Here is a 20550-nt window from a genome sequence, read left to right as displayed (position 1 = left end):
TCAGTTCCTTCCCTTAGGATCAGGTTTGAAATTTAAAAGGCTCGTGCCGTGCCACACAGGAGGAAATTCATGTGGTGACCCTTCCCACCTGGGACTGAGGATGTGGAGTGTGCATTAGTGAAGGGATGAAGAGGTGCTATAAGCAGTGAGAGGAGAAATGGAGTGACTACCAAGCCTTTGGAGAGGGCTCACGTGGGTCCAGGGCTGAGACTCACAGAGAGGAGTGAGCAGTGGTCCTGGCTTACTGAGAACTGCACAGGACAGCCGAAGGAGAGCTCTTCCCTCTGCTGGAAACTGGAGAGCCGGTTTGCGCTGGGCATAGTGGTGTGTGGCTGTAAACCAGCACCTGGTTGGCTGAGGTGTGTGGATTTTGAGTTCCATCCAGTAACGCAATCCAAAATTCATATTGAAAGCCTGCCTGGAAGGGTAAAACAAAAACAAATAAACGTTGTGGGCAAAGGCTGGTCCTGCGTGCTTTATCCATAGCAGAAGCTCTGAAAGTCGGTGATTGAGTGAGTGCGGGGACTAGGAAGGGCCACCAGCCAGACAGCAGTGCTCACAAAGGGACCAGAGTCTCCAGGTCTGGGGGAGAGCCCTTATATCTTTCACATACCCAGGGATCTCTGGAGTCACACTGTAGGTGGCTGTTAGGACATGACTCCAGTGCCTAGTAGCCGGGCTCCCTTGAGAGCAACCACATCCATACACAGGTGTGTGCTGGGAAATGGAGCCATGCAGAAGCCCAGGCTGGGAAACGTGCATTCCACCACTTAGTCTAGAATGAAAGGCAGTGGCAGCTCAGTCCCCGAGGTCACTTAGCACAGTGCTTCAGCCATGCGCACCGGAGGCAGGAAGGAAGGCTTTGTGCATAATGAGCAAGAAGAAAACATTTTGAAAGCACACGCGGTTCTACCAAAATGATGTGTGCTCCCATCTCCAACTTGATGCCTTCGATTGTCTGAGTTGTGCTGGAGCTGTAATCTATGACACCTCTGCCTGTTGAGGTCGTGCCGTTGTCTGTTCTTGAGCTTTAAAAATACATCCATTTGGGGGAGGGAAATTGAACCTGTGTGATAACATTAGGCATGCGAACGCAAGCACATGAGCTGAGAAAGTAAAAATCATGGTTGCCATGGTAACTCCTAACTTCCCCGTGTCATGTTGTACGCATTACTCACACAGTGCATTGGCCAGGATTACCTAGTGGCAAAAATTGCTCTGCAGGCACACAAGGGTAGATGTCCTACTTGTCTGCCTACAGGGTCTTCCCCAGTAACTCTGGTTAGAGACTAGGCTGACAAGGCCCAACCCAAGTCAGCATTCTCATGGGGAAAATTAGCCTTCGTGCGATTCATGCTATTTCCTGTCTTCTCCCTTGTAGATATATGTTGGGGAAAGGAGGAAAACGGAAGTTTGATGAGCATGAAGATGGGCTGGAAGGCAAAATCGTGTCCCCCTCCGATGGTCCGTCCAGGGTGTCTTACACCTTACAGCGCCAGACTATCTTCAACATTTCCCTTATGAAACTGTATAACCACAGGCCCCTGACAGAGCCCAGCTTGCACAAGACTGTCTTAATTAACAACATGCTGAGGCGGATCCAGGAGGAACTCAAGCAGGAAGGCAGCCTGAGGCCTGCATTCAGCCCCTCTTCCCAGCCCAGTGACTCGATGAGCGATAGCTACCGGGAGGCCCCACCTGCCTTCACCCACCTGGCCTCGGCTCCTGCTCACCCTTGTGACCTAGGAAGCACTACACCCTTGGAGGCCTGCCTCACCCCTGCCTCCCTGCTAGAGGATGACGATGACACTTTTTGCACTTTGCAGGCTGTGCACCCTGCAGCTCCTACCAGACTCTCTTCTCCAGCCCTCCCACCAGAAAAGGACAGCTTCTCCTCCGCCTTGGACGAGATCGAGGAGCTCTGTCCCACATCTACCTCCACGGAGGCCGCGGCGGCCGCTGCAGCACCTGATGGCTCCAAAGGACCCTCCAGCGAGTCCAGCACCCAAAAACCTGAGGGGCCCCAGGAAAGCCGCACCGATGACTCAAGATTTATGGACTCTCTGCCTGGGAATTTTGAAATAACCACGTCCACGGGTTTCCTGACAGACTTGACCCTGGACGACATCTTATTTGCTGACATTGACACATCCATGTATGATTTTGACCCCTGCACATCTGCATCGGGGACAGCCTCAAAAATGGCCCCTGTGTCAGCTGATGACCTCCTCAAGACCCTAGCTCCCTACAGCAATCAGCCTGTCGCCCCAAGTCAGCCTTTCAAAATGGATCTCACAGAGCTAGACCACATCATGGAGGTGCTTGTTGGATCCTAAGACCTGGGACCCCGTGACTGCGCAAGCACCCCGGCCACCCTGACAGACACTTTTTCCGCACTGTGCATGTACCCTTGCTTGCCTTTTTCAGAGAAGAACACTTTACAAAAGTATCACACTAGTATTTTCTTCAAGCAGAGTTGGAGTGCCTTCATTTGAGTATGACCACTTTTAATACACTCTTCTGGGTAGGTTCCTCAGAGACCTACTGCCCTGGTGTAGGAGAGAAGACATTTGAAGACTGTGTTGCTAATGTTAAAAGGTGAACATGAACAGTTCAAGTGAAGCACAAGGGATTAAGTTGGAAAAGCTGTAAATTGCATGTGCATATTTGTCTATTTTTTTCTATAAGTTTTATTGCAAGAGGTAAAAAAAAAGAATCTATATCTCTATTATTTGGATAATCTCAGTACCTTTTCTGGCGTTTTGCCCTATGTAAGTTGACTTGGCAATTCAGCCTTTTTAGAGGCATTAACTACTCGTAAGTGTTGCATTTACATGGCTGTTTAGAAAACTGCTGCCCAAATTTATTTTATATTTTTGTACAGATTCTGCAGTTTATGATATTGTTTTTCTAAAAACAAATGCTGTTTATACATATGAGATAGCTATTTTGATAGGATTTGCTCACATAGTTCCTGCAAACGTAAGATGTACAAGTTGTACTTGTACTTTTATAGAGTTGTAATGTTTTATATGTGTATGGTGCAAGAGAAAATTGGATCAAATCCATCTGCAGTTGATGCCCCCAAATGCAAATACACACAGCGCTTTAATAAAGGGCCAGGTGATCTGACACCCAAATTTCACAAGCACCAGCCCCTGGCACAGTCACCTGCCGGCAGCCAGCACCGTGACTCCCAAAGCTAGAGCCCTGTGTGCTCATCAAACTCGCATTAAGCAGTTGGCCAGGAGATGGCTGTTGGTGTGGCCTGGCTCCTCAGCTCCCTCTTTTGAGCAGAGGCTGAATCACTCATGGCCGGCTGTGGTGCCGTACCCCTGTAATTCCAGCGCTTGGGAGGCAGGGGCAGTGGATTTTTGTGAGTTCCAGTCCAGCCAGAGCTATACAGTAAGAACCCTTTCTCAAGGTAGGGGTGGATTAAAAAAAGAAAGAAAGAAAGAAAAAAAAAAAAAGACTGTATTTATGCCAAGTTTGCTCTTTTCATTGTTTTTATTTTATTTTATTTTTTTTAATGAAAACCCAAGTCTTTCCCTTTGGGCATAGCTTTTGTGATGAGACCACAATTTTACATAACAAAATTTTACAACAAGCAACTGACCTCTTCATGGAGCTGAGCCCTGCTTTAGAGCTTAGGGTTCATAAAGAAGAAACTCTCCAGAAAGCATCCATCATGTTGCAGAACTGCCCTTCCCAGTGTCCTTTCCCTGGGGCTTTTGTTCCCTCTGTTGCTAAGAGCTGCAAATGGCATCTTCATGATCACCACAGTGAGCTCTGCTCACCTCAGCCAGCCGGGATGCATTCTCCCAACATCTGTGGCCAGAGCCTCAGTCTGCCACCTGATGGCACGGTGTCCAGTATGGTCGCTTTCCTTAATTAACTGCTAATTTAACTACACTTCACCGAGTTGTTATTCCCAAATACATAGACAGGAATTTCTGTACATGTCTCTGTCCCTCCCCTGTCGCTCAGCCCCTTAAGCAGCTCATTATTTCCAGTCATCCTTCCCCACCCCGCCCGTGGTAATAGTTTCAGCGTATCCTGGCCGTTGCTGAGGTGGCCTTTCTGGTTCAGCTTTTTCTTCCCTGCAGCGGTACTTCAGCTGCTGAGTGCAGGTTACATCGTATATTGGTGTGCAGATGGCTTCTTTAGATAGAACGTTTATATTTATTTAAAAACTTTAAATTATGGGATTTTGTTTTTGTTGTCTTTGTTGGTCATTTGTCAGTATACAGTCACCAGTTCTGCTCACTTCTTGCCATGGATAAAACTGGGTCTTTCTGGCCAATTAAGAAGATAAGTTTATAAATGGCACTTTAAACAAGCCATAGATAGTTTTATTTTTATAATGCGCATGGCAAGCAAATGTGTGTGTGATGAAGGAGCTGCTCATCCAAGCAAAAGATGTATGTATGGTGTGACTAATATCTTTTTATATTCTATTACCCTTTCCCCACTTGAATGTTTGAAAGGCTGATTGTCAGCTCTGTAGAGCAGTGAGAAGAAGCTGGTCCATCTGTACGTGTTCTCCCTCAGGCACCTCCGCACACACCTCTCACCGCTACACGTGTGTGTTTCCTTTGATGTAGGACCAGGGACCATATGAAGAGGTGAGGGTTGTGCAGATGCTCCAGGTGTCATTGTGCCTGTCCACTCTAAGAACTTTTCTTTCTTGTAGAGAGCAGGTCTGTCTGCCCGTGCTTTGTGTTTTAGAACTGGAGGACCTGTGAACTGGCCACATGCCACACACATCTGCATCCGTGGGCATATACAGTAGTGTTGATTATTCCCAGTGAGAATGGCACAAAGCAGTTGATTGCCATTGTCAAAAACTGATTTACAGTAACTTAGAACAACTGTACTGTTGTTGGATTAGCAAATCGTGTGTTTAAACAATCCCATATGTTGGGCAACAGTTCAAATAAGCACAGAGAAACATTGCCCAAACTTGGTTCTCTGACTCTAGTGCATTTGTAAGGCTGGGCTTCAAAACCAAAACACCCACTTCCAGCAACGCCGGCAAGTACTTATTCTTGAAACATGCATGGCCAGCTAATGGCGCATTTCAGGGAGAGCAAGCCCATCAAGAGTTAAGACTATCTTTGTGTCCTACTCTTGTGAAGCAGTGTCCCAACAGGGAAGCGCTGGAGCCGGAGTGAGGTGCCTGAGTCCCAGTTTGAGTGTGGGGTGTGTTTCTAGGCACTTCCTGACAGGAGTGTCTCACCTTCACAAAGACAGTCTGTGGCGTGCATGGCCAGGCAGAAGCTTGCGGTGCCCAGGCCTGAAGAGCTAGTTATGGGCAGTGATGTGCAATGGCCTGACAAGGTGAGAACAGGATCCTGAGAGACTTCAAGTAATGGTTTCCCCATAAGTTATTTATTCTTTTTTTTTCTGTGTGAATATATTTATTTTACTGTGGCACTCTAATAACATCTGGGTGGTATGGTGCAGGATGTATGGTAGGAATGTATTTCTTGTAGGAATGTAAATCTGTATTAAAAGGGGGGCCAAGCCAGCCCCCACCCTGTCTTTTCATCAGATACACAGTCCACATTCATTTTTACTGTCATCTCCAATATGGGTCTATTTAAAATATGCAAAAGGTGTGGATGAGGAATGTTTTAATACCTCCAAATTTTTAAGAAAATCAAGCATAAAAGGGTTGATAATTTTTTAAAATTTTCTTAGTAGCACTTTTCACTTGATGACAGAAGGGGCAACACACAGGCACCCACCTTCATACCAAAGGGTGAGAAGTGGCCACAGCCTCCCACACCGCTCTTAGCAATTGAGCTTTTTATTGCCATAGCCCCAACCATCCTGAGGTCAATCAACGACGTAAGCTCCAAAGAGCCAAAGTATCAACTTACGGATCATTTTTAAAGCTTAAATTTATTACCGCCTTTGCAGTAAACAATGAATTATGAATACTGCAAGGGCAGCCTTCTTAAATGACAGACAAATAAAAAAAAAAAAAAGACTGTTTGTGCAGCAACCGTTCCTCTACTCTGTGAATTGTCTTAATTTTGAAACCTTGCTCTTACAAATTGGACTATTTTACATCTCTGAAAGTAGCAGAAAGAGCATCTCTGACTCATCCTAGCTGTGCTGCCCTGCACCTGGATGCCAGCAGGGCGTTCAACTGCCTGTGTACCTGATTGTTTCCAGTGCTTCCAAGAATGAGTCTACATGGTTCTCAAAAGTTAGCCAGGATCAAATGCTCTTGCAGACAAAGCCAATACAAATTTTGGACTTCTTTTGGGGAATTTGGGAGAAAAGAGTAGTCTGTCTGTACAACTAAAGTGTTGAAAGTGTACATGGGGACATGTTGGGTGCATGGAATCTGAGGAGGGCTTTTTGTTGGAAGGAGGTGTGACCTTTCCCCACAGACCTGAGAGCTGTGCCTTTTCTATGCAATATTACAGATGTCACATCAGAACCCAGAGGGCTGTGTTCAATGTAGGTTCATTCAGGCTGTATTCTAAACAATTGGACAGATTAAATGTACATGGAAATGAGCAGTCTTTTGTAGTTTTATATTATACAATAAACAGTTAAAAGATGAGACGTGTCTACAGTTTTCTTCTGACGAGAGTACCGCAGGCTTGTGTTGTCACTGTTTGGTCCCACCATGGTGGCTGCAGCCCCAGTGTGCTCCACGCAAGTCCTGTAGGTCTCCCGAGCCTTCTTAGTCTCCGAGACCACCGTGCCCTCCTGCTCCCCCGCTTCTCCATCCCTTCTTGGCCCACTTTTCCTTCTCTGACCCAGCTCTCACCAGACATCATTTTTATCAGGATTTTTCCAGAGCTTTTACTATTAACCTGAGATGATCTCCCACCCACACTCAGGACTTGAAAACTTGTGGCTAGCCCCTATCTCTTCCAACTGTTGGGCTTCCATTGAAATTCTAGGGCTACCGGAACTTGTTGTCTCAGCACTGGGCCTCTCTCTGTCAGCCATTCTCTGTGGGACCTGGCCTTCTCCAATAGGCCACTTGGCCCCTCCCTCTCAGGTTTAGCTCAGCTCCCAGGCAGTAAGACTGCCCCAGCCAGGCACACACACCTCTAATCCCAGCACTTGGGAGGCAGAAGCTGGCAGATCTCTGAGTTTGAAGCCAACCTTGTCTACAAAGAGAATTCCAGGACAGCCAGGGCTGTGGCACAGAGAAACCCTGTCTCAAAAAGCAAACAGTAAGCCTTTGCCTCAATTCTAGCCTCTTTGTTGCCCCTGACACCTTCCTGTCTCTCCAGCTCTCTGACCCCGTACCTTCTGTCACCCGCAACTATTGCTGCTATCATTTGTCACTGATCTTCCTGTTTCGGTATCATGTGTTAAGGCTAGTCTGGACCACCCTACCATCCTCGGGGGCTAATTGGAGTGGGTATATCCAGACACTCCTTGACAACTGGGTCGCTGCTAGCCGGTGAGGCCACAGAGGTGGATATGAGAGACCTGAAAAATAGCTATTCCATTAAGTCGGCTCTGGACATGGAGAGTGCGGGGAGGGCCGTAGGTTGAATTGTTCTCTGCAGAGGTTAAGTTCCAGGACCCCAGAATGTGCTTCCTTCAGTAACAGTCTTACAGATGAGTGAGATTAGAAAGCTTGCCTCGGCAGCTGTGCAGACACGGAGATGCTGTGGAAGACAGGCCGAGATGAGGCGGTATTTCTTCAAACTAAGGAATAGTGGAGGTGGCCAGCAAGCCACTAGAGATGATGCAGGAAGCCTTCCTTAAAGCCTTCACAGGAATAACCTGCTCCCATCCTGATCTTGGATTTCTAACCTCCAGAAAAATAGCTGCTCATGTTGAGGCTGCCTGGGTTGGGTCCTTGTCCTGGAAGCCCTCCCTGGCAGACAGGGAGGTTCAGTGGAGACCTCTCAAGGCAGCTGGAAACCACGGTCTCTTTTTCAAACCTGAGATGGTTAGCATTTGCTGTTTATTGGCGGTGCAACTTTGGTAAGCCATTCGACCTCCAGGTTTACAAGGACAAGATCAGCCGCAGCCCCTAAAGCCCTTTGAAGATACTGGCAGGACCAGAGCAAGGTAAGAATGTCTTAAGGGCCCTTTGTGCCCAGAACTATTCCCAGCATGTGGTCCCCGGAGAAGCTGGGCCACCACTCACTGGGAAGAGTACAGGAAGCCTTTGGTTCTGTCCCCAGCACCACTTGAACTGGGTATGGTAGTATGCACCCGTAAATCCCAGCCCCCAAGAAGTGGCAGGGTTGATGGGAAGTTCAAGATTTGAGTTCCACCTTGGATTCATGAGACCTTGTCTTTAAAAACAGAGAGAAAACAGGGTGGGGAAGGCGGTGGGGCAGGGCGGGCTATTCACTCTGCCGACTCAAATGACCCACCCTCCTCATCCACTTTGCTTGCTCCAGGGCTCCTGCCCGTCACCTGCATAGCTCCATATCTGGCACACACCAGCACACCCCACCTTGGTGCCCTTGTTTCCATCTGCAGAACAGCCTCAGATGCTTGTCTACGAATCCATCTCCGCATCCCCCTCATGAAAGCTAGTCTCCTGTTCAGCTCCTGTAGGGCTCCCTCCAGGCTTTGCAAAGGCCCCTGGCAAATCCCGCCCAGGTTTCAGCTGAGCTGCATGCAGCCTTTCTCTGGGACACTGCAGTTCTGAAGAACAGAAACGCAGAGAGTTCTTCACCAGGTGTCTGGCACACCTCACCCCACAGGCCACACACTGCCTGTTTCAGTAAGTGGTAACATGGTCCTACATACGGTCATGTCTTCTTTAGCTGTGTCACCTAGGGCTGGTGTCTTCCTCCACAGCACAGCTGAGCAGGTACAGTTGCATTGACTCAAAGTTCAAAAGAGTTGCCATTTGGCCCTCTACAGAAACACATTGCCAACGTCTGATATTTGCAACCCACACAATCCTTAAGAGTGTGTCAGTGGCAGACAAGACGGGCTCAGGGCTTTCAGTAAGGACATGTGCCTCTAAAAAGATAGTTGGCTCCAGTACCCAGGGAACCAGTGCACAGAGAGCTGGGGAGGAGGAAGCCTTACAGAAGGGGACAGCTTCAGAAAGCTCAATCCGGGTAAGGGGTCTGGGAGTGGGTCTTCTGCTCAAAGGGGCCTGATTTACCTGTTGTGAAAAGCGACAGAGGGAAGTGACAATGGCTTCCAAGGGGTAGCATTCAGCTACCAAAGTTTGTATCAGTTTACACCCTTTGTCACCCAAACCAAGCCTGCTCCCCTCTCCTCCTCCACCCCTAAATGAGTTTCTGTTTTATTTGTGTGTATTGAGACAGTTGTTATCCCCTGGTCTCGAACACCTGCATGGAAGTGCTTCTTTCTGTCTTGGCCTCCTAAGTTGCTTAGAGTGTAGTCCTGTCACTCTCAGATCTCCAACTTAGCACAGCACACCTAGGCTTCAGCCTGGAGGCCTGGAAACGTTTTCCTGGGTTTGTGTTGGGGGCGGAGGGGGGTGTCACTCCTGAGGTACCTACATCTTTGCTTAAGGAGCAGGTGTTGGGGAACAGCCAGTAGGACCAGCAGTTAGCTAGTAAGGAAAGCCTCTCCCCCGCCACACACACACACACTCAGTGGTCACAGGCTCTCTTGCCTTGTCTGTGGGAGACTCCATGTCAGAGACATCTCCTTGGGGGCAAGAGGAGACTGGGTTCTCCCTGTTTGTCCACACAGTGGGAGGGCTGGCCTTGGACAGCCGACCTCAAGGATGTGAAAAGCTCTTGAATGCCCTCAGGTGCCAGCCTTCAAGGCATCAGGGATGGCTTGTCATGTGGAGACAGCATGGGGCAACACATGGTGACATTGTCCCTGGAGCCGGGAACCCTCTCTGCAGCAGGCTGGCTGGCTCAGACCTCCCCCACCTCCCAGGCAGGGCCAAGATGCCAGCTGCCAGCAAGGCCTATTGTTCAGCAGTGACAAGAAATGGCTGCAGAGCACAGGCTGGAGAAAGGCTGGAGGCAAAGTGGGGGAGGGGTAGCAGGCCGAGGAAGCTCTCTTCAACTCTAGCCAGGCCTGTGTTCCCAGGAGAAGGCTGAGACAAACCCGACCCTTGGACAGTCGGTTCCCTCCCTCTTTCGGGTCCAACAGGCTTCTCTTGCAGAAGTCTTCCCTGGCTGTGTAATTGGGCAGTGTGTGGCCCCATTTCTGAGGCTGAGTGGCTGAAGTCAGTGCCATGTGGCCTGCCCTTTGGCAGGCTGCTGCAAGTCAGCCCCGTCCGTGCTCTCGTGTGCAGTGTGCCTGTTGGGTCTGGAGAGGGTCCAGACGTGAGGACAGCCTGACGCGTGCACTGCTACACTGTTTCTCAGACAGCTGTGAGTGTGACAGTTCAGAAAGCCTGTGAGGGTGTGCATAGAGGCAGAGAGGACCTCCTCCGTCACTGCAGGGCTAGGGAGGGGTGCCTCCCCATCACCCCCACTACGCTGAAGGCTTGGGGAGACTGCAGGAGGTTGAACCATGAAAACTGGGATCCACAGCTGTCCATGAGCAGGAGTCACATTCCCTTGGTGCTTTGGCAACAGACATCCTCAGGGACTGAAGCCACTGGGAGAGATGATTCTAGCTCCTCTACCCTGAAGAGCCTCCCTCCCCTTGCCTCAAACATATACCTACCCACATTTGAGGGGATGGAAGTGTGAGATGGCCAACACAGACAATCTAGCCAGGGAGCCATCACCCACTGTGAGCAAACCCTAGATAGTCCCCAACCAGTCCTGATGGTGGGAGGCCTCATCCTCCCATCCTTCTCTCCCTCACCCCATTTGCTTCTCAGTCAGCCCTCCCTCCTGTATGCCTGCTTGAAGTGAATTTGGCTGCCACAGGGACACTGGGTTGCCCTTTACCTCTTGAGGCTTTGTCTGGGGGGTCTGCTGGACTGGGCTTCAGCTCTGGGCTCTGAGATAGGTGCTGAGTTCTATAGAGAAGCACAGTGGGCAGCAGTCTTGAGCTGTTGAAAAAAGGCAGGGGGCAGGGGTCGCTGATTCATCATCAGCTGGCACTACATGCCCTTGAGAGGAACGGTGGGCAAAGATCTCTGGAAAGCATTTTCAATCTCGGGTAACCCTCTTACTGAGGCAAAAAAAAAAAAAACACAACAAAACACAACAACAAAGGAAAGCCCCAAGTCCAGAAGGTGACACAGGCAGACCTCTGAGCTACAAAGCTCCTTTCTGCACCTTGGGGACACACTGCACTGTTGTCTAGGGCCCCAGGTCATGCACTGGCTACTTTCTGTCAACTTCACACAGCCTAGCTCACTTGAGGGATGGCTTCCGTCAAACTGGCCTGTAGCCATGTCTGGGGAGTGCTCTTGACTGATGTGGGGGAGCCCATCCCTGGCAGGTGGGCCTGGACTGTGTAAGAAAGGTACCTAAGCAAGCTAGTAAGTGGCCTTCCCATTTCCCAGTGGGACCCGCTTCAGTTCCTGCCGCCAGGTTCCTGCCTTGAGGTCTTGCTCCGGCTACCCATGATATTGGAACAGGATCTGGAAGTGTAAGCCAAATGATCTTTTTCCTCCCCAGGTTGCTTTTGGTCAGTGTTTTATCACAGCAGCCAAGCAAAGTAGGACAGAAATTGGTACCAGGTGTGAGATGTCACTTTGACAGATTTTCTTTTCATGCTCTTTTGGGAGAGATTGTGGTGGCATTTGGAATGTTGGGCTAGAAAAAGTCATGAGTGCTCAGTGTTTAATGTGATGTCTGGTGGGAGCTTGGAAGATAAGTGCAGGGAGAAATGATGAAGGCCTACCTTGGGCTGGAAGAGATGAATGTTTGAGAGTCCCTTGAAGACCATCAGCAGTATGTGATATATTTGAATTCAGGATCTGTAGTTCCTGACCGGCTGGGATTGAAGAATCAGCTGTGGCTAAGAAGAGGCCAGCATGATTTGAGGGGAAACTTCTGGGTGTGTTCCCTCGGCAGCAGCACACGGAAGCTGGGATTCAGGAGACACGAGGGCTGCAGCTCAACCTGACGGCAGGGTATAAGGATCCCCCGAGTGTTAACTGGTTTTGGCAGCACAGAGAAAGCAACAGCTTCAAGGGGTTATAAAGAGCAGCTGTGAGAAGCTAGGCACTGCCATTGGTGAAAGTGTATCGGAAACCCCACAGACTGAAGGGGTCGTGGAGAGAAGCTGAGGCTGGACCTCACGTGGCAGGGTTGGAGTTCTGAAGAGAGACCAGGAGGCTGTTGCAAATCTGCAGCCTCAGTCGCAGTGAAGACCCCAGCGTATGGGAGATGCCGGAACCATGAGAGGACCAAGGTCAGCTGCAGGCATGGAGTAGAGGCGGCCTGAGCTTGCCAGAAAGCTGCGAATGGTGGGGGTGGCGGAGAAGTGGGGTTGTCCAACCCACTGGAGCCTAAAAGATCACAAATGAGTTCTATACGTTACACACAACCGCATCGCTGCTGGACCCTGCTGCTAAGGTCGAAGTCTGGCATGACCGGAAAGCCCCTGAGCAGATAAAATGACGGACTCCCTTCCTTAGCTGGGTTCTCTCCTCTCCACCAGGTCTGGGGAAACCCCAGGCCCTCTAAGGAAAGTCACATAGCCCTCAGGGAGATTACAGGCCCAACCCCTTCCTGATGCTCCTGGGGATTCCTGGAGATGCCCTCTCCATGCTAATGAGACATCTTGGTACCTTAGCTTTCAACCAGCAACTTTTTTCCCTCCGATCCCCTGCTGCCCATGGGATAATTAAGTACTGAGTACATAAGTAGTACATAAGAAGTATATAAGTACTTATGTACATAAGAAGTACATAAGTACTTCTTATGGTAAGACTGTGCTGCTGCGTGTAAATGAAATATCCCTGGCGCTCCAAGCCCCAGCAAATCAAGCACATTCAACCCCCGAAAACCCTCCCACTGCCCAAGGTTTATATAATATGAAATAAGCTCTCTCACGCCATTCTTCCATTCTTAACCTTTGAGACTCATCATTTATTCTGGGGAAAGAAGGGCTCCCCTCCACAAAGAATTCACCATTGGACTCCCAGGTTTGGCTTCCTATCAGGCAAGGTGCCTCAGTCTAAGCTGAAGCCTGACGGCCGCTGACCCCCACAGAGGCTAGCGTTGGACCTGCATTCCCACTGTGAACTGACCAGATATGAGCGTTTGTCCACACCCTCTGCCGTCAGCACAGAAGCTTAACTGAAGGGCTGTAGAACTGTGCTTTGGAACTCCTGAGCTTCTGCCATTCACCTGCGTGTCAGCACAGATCGCCAACATCATCTTCCTTGTGCCGCTCTGTCTGCCACAATGCCCATCTTCAAAGCAGCCAATCTGCCTCTCGATCAGATCTGTGACCAGCTGTGACCGAAGCAGCCACCAGTTCACCAGAGTCAGACTGGGCCCTGGTTGCATCTGACCTTCTGACACAGGAGCATGCACTTCCGATTTGGTGCTCAGAGCGGCCCAAGCTTCCCAGGAGAGTACCCGGCAAGGCCCACGCTCCCGATGGATTCAGAGCGACGCATTACTCTTAGATTCGGTTTTACTTTGCACTGACTGTAACTGTGCCCTGGTTCTTCCCTCTTGAAATAAGAAAGTAACGTGTTTTTTGATTCTACGGAAACTACAGGAAAGAGACTTCGGTCTTCTAAAAAAGACTTTGAACTTTTAAAATGTTTGAAAAATTTTAAAGAACGGCGGGATTTTTAAGTTATGTCTTATGTTGATAGGAACACAAGAACTTGGGGATAAACAAGAAAGGAGAGGTTATAGTTTAGTAGTGACTTGTTTTTTTGTCAAGCTGCGAAGGGTCAAAAGCCCACTTAGGGTTTTTTTTTTTTTTTTTTGCCTTTTTTTGTTTTGTTTTGTTTGTTTTGTTTTGTTTTGTTTTGTCTATTTGATACAAATAGGGAATCTCCTTTGAGGAAATCAGATAGACCCGTGAGCTGGTTGATATGGGAGGGTCCAGCACACTGTAGGTGGTCCCATCATTGGGTGGGTAGGCCTGGGCTGGGTGAGAAAGGTGGCTGAGCAAGCCAGGGGAGCAAGCCAGTAGACAGTGGTCCTTCAGTGAGCACTGCTTCTGTTCCTGCCTTGGCCCCCTCTGTGATGGGCCGTGATCTGGACATGTAAGCCGAAGAAACCCTTTTCCCTAAATTGCTTTTGGTCTGTGTTTTTTGTTTTGGTTTGGTTTTTGGTTTTTTGTTTGTTTTTCATAGCAACAGAGAAGCAAAGTAGAGCAGGTTCTAGTCTCCATGTCCTGGTGGTCTGTAGCCCTGACCTGCCAGCCCCGCAGCTTGGCCACAGGGAAGAACAGGTGGGTCAGGGGAGGGTGTCTGCACCTACTCTCTGAGCTCAGTCCCTGCTGGGCAGTGGCCAGAGCTTAGGAAGGGATCTTCAGACAGCCTGGGGTATCACAAAGCTGTCTGGGCAGCTGAATCCTTGTGACTCATTGGCTTTTTCTGCTTGCTTCTTTCTTCTGCTTTTGCATCTTCTCTTTCTCTCTGCCTCCTCCTCTCCCCTCTGGTCTCTAAGATAGGGTCACACTTGGCCTAGAACTCCTATATGGATAAGGCTGGCTTGGAACACAGGTTTGCCTTCTTCTGCCTTCCTAGAGCTGGGGTTAAACGTGCTGAGATGGCTCAGCAGTTAAAAACACTGGCTGTTCTTCCAGACGACCTGGGTTCAATATCCCAGCACCCACAAAGCCATCTGTGAACCAGTTCCAGGGGATCCAACACCCTCACACATATGCACATGTGGGCAAAACACCAATACAATTAAAAATAAATACATCTTTAAAAAAATTAAGGGGTGGTGGGGCTAATTTTTTTTTAATTTTTGTTACGTATGTGAGTGTTTTGCTTGCATGTATGTAAGTGTACCATGTGCACACAGTACGTGAGGAGCCCAGAAGACAGCACTGAATCCCCTGGAACTAGATTTACAGGTGGTTGTGAGCTGGCATATGGGTGCTGAGAACTGAACCCAGGTCCTCTGCAGTCCTCTTCAAGAGCAACAGTGCTCTTGACCACCGAGCAGCCATCTCTCCAGTCTCTTCATTCTGTTTTGGTTTGATTTGGTTTGCTTGTGTTTGAGGCATGGTCTCACGTGGTAGCCCAGGCCAACCTGGAGCTCACTCTGAAGCCCAGGCTAGCCTCTAGCCTGAGGTAGGAGGTAGCAGTCCTCCTACCTCTGCCTACCAAGAGTCAAGATTATAGGTGTGTACCACGCATGCCTGGCTGATCCATTAGTTTCCGTTCAACTAACAACCCTAAGCTCAGCACCTTGTGGCCCCTGCAGTAGGAGGTGGCACTAGTTGACACCACCATTATTCCCTTTAAAGCCAAATCTCTTAGCTCATCTTTACCCTGACTTCAGCACCCAGGATGATTTCCTGACGGTAAACCATCCCACCAGGAAGTGAAAAACCACGCACACACACACACACCCCTGCTACATCAGCTCTCATCAGGAGTCCTACTTGTGTCTGACTCTTACTTGGACACAGGTTAAGTTCATGGGCATAGCTCAATGCCTAAGGCCTTGCCAGTCCCCAAAGAAAGGAAGAGAAGGGGAGGGGCAGTGTAGAGAGGGAACAGACAGTTCTGGTCCTCATTTGGGTTGTTGGGGATGTGTATGGAGTCTAGAAACTTCCAACCACACATCTGAAAACCAGATGTTAGATTCTGCTTCTCCTGTGCTCTGAGGACCCTCCTGGCTTCCCTGGAACCCAGTCCAGAGTTCTTGTCATGGCCTTTGGTGGACCCTTCGACTTTGTCCACCCCTTCACCGCACCTTTCCTCCACTTGCCTCCCCTCTGAAGTCCCTTTTCTTAGCTTTACAAATAGCCTCATTCCCTTCATCCAGTGACCTGACAGTTGCACCCCGGGGCCTGCCTGAGGTGGCTCCGTTTCCCTTCATAATCATGTCGCTTCCTCATAATATAGCTCCCAGAGTTTAGCTGGTGATTAGATCTCTCTTGAGAGTATAGGAACTGGGAGGCTGGACACTTACACACTGGGGCAAGGGCCTAGGGCAGATCTGGAACCTGTCCCCTGTCATGCCGCAGGAGAGGACAGAGAGACAGGCAGTCACGTAAAAGGCCCTTGACCCCTCTGTCTGCGCTGGGCTGTGGTGGGTTTTCTTTAATCCTATTTAATCATTGATACAGCTAGATAAACACAATTATTATCAACCAGCACCCATCTGAGGGCCTCCTGCTTCGTGCCACACTGCTCTTTAGAGTTTTCCCCTTTCCTCGATTAGTGAGTGGCCTAGCTTCCTAAGGACCTGTGTCTTGGTCCCAAAATCAATACTTTAACAGGGGAGAGGTATCTCTGGGAGCAAAAGCAGGAATAGGGTAAGGACAGCCCACCCAGAGGGAGGGGGCAAAGGCATCTGCTCAGGCTGGATAAAAGACTGAAATGCTGATTTTTGTGCTGTAGATAACTGTATTGGGGATCAAACTCAGGTCCTCCTGCTTATGCTCTGCCATCAGAGCCACCGTCTCAGCCTGGCAAATCTAGTTTTAAAAGAACTTAATTAGATTTAAGAATTTAATCTAGGGCTGGAGAGATGTCTCAGTGGCTAAGAGCACTCTCCTCTTCCAGAGGTCCTGAGTTCAATTCCCAAGAACCACATGGTGGCTCACAACCATCTATGTGATGTGGTGCCCTCTTCTGGCCTGCAGGTGTACATGCAGATAGAGCACTCACATAAAAATTAATTAATTAATTAATAGAATGATTGAATCTAACCTTAGAATTAATCAATATTTAATTCCACAAAATAGAAGAGGTTGCTTTTCTGGATGGAAAAGTGCTGATTACAGCTGTTTGTTTGCTTAGAGAAACAGGACCCCACTGTGGCCGCTGCGGGTGGCCTCTAGCAGCTGTGTCTGGCTCTGCTTCCTACCCCATGCTCTTTGCCCATGTTCTGGCCTGTTGCGACGTGACCCTCTGTCATACGCTTCTCCTGCCACATGGTTCGAACTTCCGAGACCTTACGTTGTTTCTCTGGGCATTTGGTCATAGAACTGTGATGATACCCAGGGCAAACACCCGGGAATCACTGGCTCGTACACCGGAAAGGGCTGTGGGGCGCGCAGGGACACGCCGCCACCGTTTCGTGCCCCCCATGTTCAGGACTCAGCTTCGATGGTGTTTCCTCAGTCAGTTCTGACGCTCTCATCCCCACTTGCAGGCACACTACCCAAACCTGAGGCTACAAAGCCTCAGGGTACTGTTTCAAAATTCCTTCGCGAGAACCCAGAGGACTGACTACACAAGACAGGTGGTGGGTAGGCTGGGGGCAAGGGCCCTCCCTGTGTCCACGCTGATCAGCAGTGCTTACGGAAGCGCGGAAGAGGAAGGACCTGGGTCCTGGGCTCCAGGCTCCGGCAGCTGAGCTCTGAAGTGTGCATTGTAAAGTGTCGGTCAGACCTTATCTTCTTTGTCTCACCTTCTTCAGAGGACGGAACCGCCAAGTAACCCTTCTGGCACATCAGCACTTGCTTTTCCAATCTGCGGAGCATCCTGAAGGACAAGGTCACTGTGGCCTTCAGACACTGGAATGTTTCTGACAATGCTCACTCCCGTCCTTACGCCTGTCACCCCAGCATTCCTTACATCCTGCCACCCCATGCCTGGAGCGCCTCTCTCTATCAGAAGTCATCTCGTATGCTCCTTTGTTTCCTGTTCTCTTACCCATTTTTCTCTGGCACAGAGGAGTTAACTGTAGACGCCTGTCCCAGCCAGCAAGCCTCTCAGAGAGCAGATGGGCTACAGACCCGGGTATCCACACCTCCCTAAGGAATAGCGGGTACCCACACTCACCCCAAATTTGACTAGTGTCATAGTTCTGACCAGCTTGCTGGTTACGTGTGGAGCCTGATTTACCTAACATATAGGGCCTATAATATTTCTGTCCTGCGTGGTGAGGACTGCAGCCATAATCTCCAAGATTACATGGTTGAACATGTAGGTGTGGATTGTTCATGGGCGAAAAGATTTTGTTGGAGGTGAGAGGCCATGGTAGGAACCAGCTCTGCAACGCCTCAGAGTTTCCTTGGCAACAAGGAAACCCTCCTCCCTGTGCAGCAAGCATCCCCTTGAGTCTTACTCTGGGATTCAGCCAGAGTGGCTCCCCAGTGCCCGCTAGACCCCCTGAGTACCCCTGAGGTCCCCTGAAGGAGGCTACTTTCCCCTAAGCAGGCCACTCATGGGGAGTGCCTCCCCAGGCACTCATGTTTAGCCCTGCCTCTCTAGGAACATTCTACTCCTCCTATAATGCAAGAGTCCTGTGAACTCAGGGCTCGCTTGGCTCTCGGGCAGCTTAGAGGATTGCTGCAGCCTGTCCAGACTTTGGAAGACCCGGAGTTGATACTAGGATATTGTTGGAAGGGGCCAGGAGGGCCGACCGAGGGTTCTGCTCGGCAGAACAGACCTGCACAGTCACCAGCTATGGGACCCCCAAGCCTACCAGCTCCAGAAGTGGGGTGTGGCGCCCGGAAGGGGAATCCGTGTCACTCAGTCCCTTCTCTTTTCTCCCCGCCCCTAAGTGCAGAGCCAGCTGGCCGGTTGACTCAAGTGACAGGAGAAACGTGCCCCGTCCCAAGCTGCTGCACATCTGTGCCCAGACAAAGGCAGCCATTAATCCTTGCCTTTGTGTGAGTGCTTGGGTGTTGAATTCCACTCGGGTCTGCCAGCTCTCAGAAGGGAGACTGGAGGGGATTTAGCAAGGACAAAAGGAATCCACTGAGGGGAACTGGGGGAGCTGAAAAACCCAAGCATATTCACTTAAAGCCTGGTGAGGGCTCCTGGGACCCTGACTCTAGCTCGAGCCAAGCAGGCTTCCAAATTCCCAGGATCTGAGTCACAAAAAGGGGGCCGCTCCCCCAAAGAAAAACACCAATTTAGCTGGCCTGACAGAGGCACACCTTCTCCTTGAATACCGTTTGGGGTGAACCGGAGGCCTGCCAGCCTGCACACTGTCCTGCTCACCCCGGGGAGCACATTGCCCAGGGAATGCACGGCAGGAGACAGGAGCAGATAGGGAGGAGGTCAAAGCCCAGATCTCAGGAGCTAGGTCCAGTTCAGACAGGATCTGTTTGTTTGTTTCCTTGTTTGTTTTTGGAGACAGGGCTTCTCTGTGTAGCCCTGGTTGTCCTGACTCCCTTTGTAGACCAGGCTGGCCTCGAACTCACAGAGATCCACCCACCTCTGCCTCCTGGAGTGCTGGCAGGATGTGATCCACCAGTGGCTCCTGCTACGGCACAAGGCCTAGCTGGGCTCAAGACTTCTTGGGTCCCTGGTCTCCGGCAGAAAATCCTACCTGTAAATTCTTCTTGTATTCTTGTAATGGTTTGTGTGTCTGTGTGTGAGTGTGTGCATGCACACATGTATTACAGGAGCCCACAGAGTCCTGAGCTCTCTGATCTCCCAGGAGATGGAATTACAGGCAGTTGGGAGTTGCTCAGTGTTGGTGCTGGGAGTCGAACTTATGTCTTCTGCAGGAGCAGTAAGTGCTCTTAACCTCTGAGCCCTGAACCCTGCTGTCTCTCTTTAGCTCTACTGTCTACAAATTCTAATTAGCTCAAGCACTCAGCATAGCTCAGGACAGGGACATGTGTGTGTGTGTGTGTGTGTGTGTGTGTGTGTGTGTGTGTCTGTGTCTGTGTCTGTGTGTGTATTTGTTTGTGTATGTGGATATACCTGTGTGTGTGCAGATATATACATGTGTGTGCTGTGTGTGCCTGTATGTCTGTCTCTGTGTGCATTTGTGTTTACATGTATGTGTGTATTTGTATGTGCGTGTATAAATGTGTAATTTGTATGTATGTTTGTATGTGTATATATACATACACACTGTGTTTATGTGTGCATGTGTGTGTGTGCAGGGCAGGCAGCTGGAGGGGAATGCCTGCAGCCTGGCAGGTGTTACTTCATTAGCTGACAGAGCAGAAGCCCTGATCTTGTAGCCAGATTGCTAGGAGAGCAGCCTGGGGTATGAGCTGAGCACCCCCTCTACCCCGTCCCTCCTACTTAGTTAATTTCATTTTAAAAATGTGTTTCCCGTCTGCAGGTGCTTGCCTTCACAGCTCACAGAGTTGTCAAATCACACCGGGTACAAGAGATTTTAAGTCTCTGTGGGTGTGGAGACACACGCTCAGGGTTCCTGCTGCCTCCCCGAACCTCATCTGGGCTGTGTGGCAATGTCTTTATTCATTCATCCACAGTAGGCTGAACTGCACATCTCTGGGTTAGCCGGGGGGAGCCGATGCAGGCTCATCCGGCCATCATCAGGATGGCGATGAAGTTTCTAGGCTTAATCTTATCTTCCTCTGCCTTAACTAACTATATAAAAAAAACAAAAAAACAAAAACAAACAAAAAAAATAACACAACAGTGGACTGGTGTCTGTAGGCTTAGATTTTTCACCAAACCTACTTTATTTAGGGTTCTTAAACACTTTTACCTCCCTTCTGACCCCAACGCCCCACCTTAGGTAGGAGATTAGTAGGGAAAAGGGCTGTAAACCTTTTTTTATTTACTTCCTGCTGATTAGGGTTTTTGGGTCTTTAGGGGATTATCAAACT

At 49.6% G+C, this 20550-nt stretch overlaps 1 protein-coding gene across 2 annotated transcripts in view; it reads left to right on the top strand.

Moving 5' to 3' along the window:
- The window catches only part of Sertad2 (SERTA domain containing 2), a 107438-nt gene extending 100858 nt beyond the window's left edge, over nucleotides 1-6580 (top strand). For both annotated transcript variants that reach the window (XM_021648467.2, XM_021648466.2), the window contains exon 2: nucleotides 1382-6580. In XM_021648467.2, coding sequence (XP_021504142.1) covers nucleotides 1386-2336 — 951 coding nt within the window. In that variant the 5' untranslated portion in view covers nucleotides 1382-1385 and the 3' untranslated portion in view covers nucleotides 2337-6580. The remainder of the gene's footprint in view (nucleotides 1-1381) is intronic.
- Nucleotides 6581-20550: the final 13970 nt, after the last annotated feature.

The sequence above is a fragment of the Meriones unguiculatus genome, chromosome 12 (genome assembly GCF_030254825.1).
Source record: "Meriones unguiculatus strain TT.TT164.6M chromosome 12, Bangor_MerUng_6.1, whole genome shotgun sequence".
In the NCBI taxonomy this organism is placed as follows: Eukaryota; Metazoa; Chordata; class Mammalia; order Rodentia; family Muridae; genus Meriones; species Meriones unguiculatus.
This window is presented reverse-complemented; position numbering and strand designations above follow the sequence as displayed.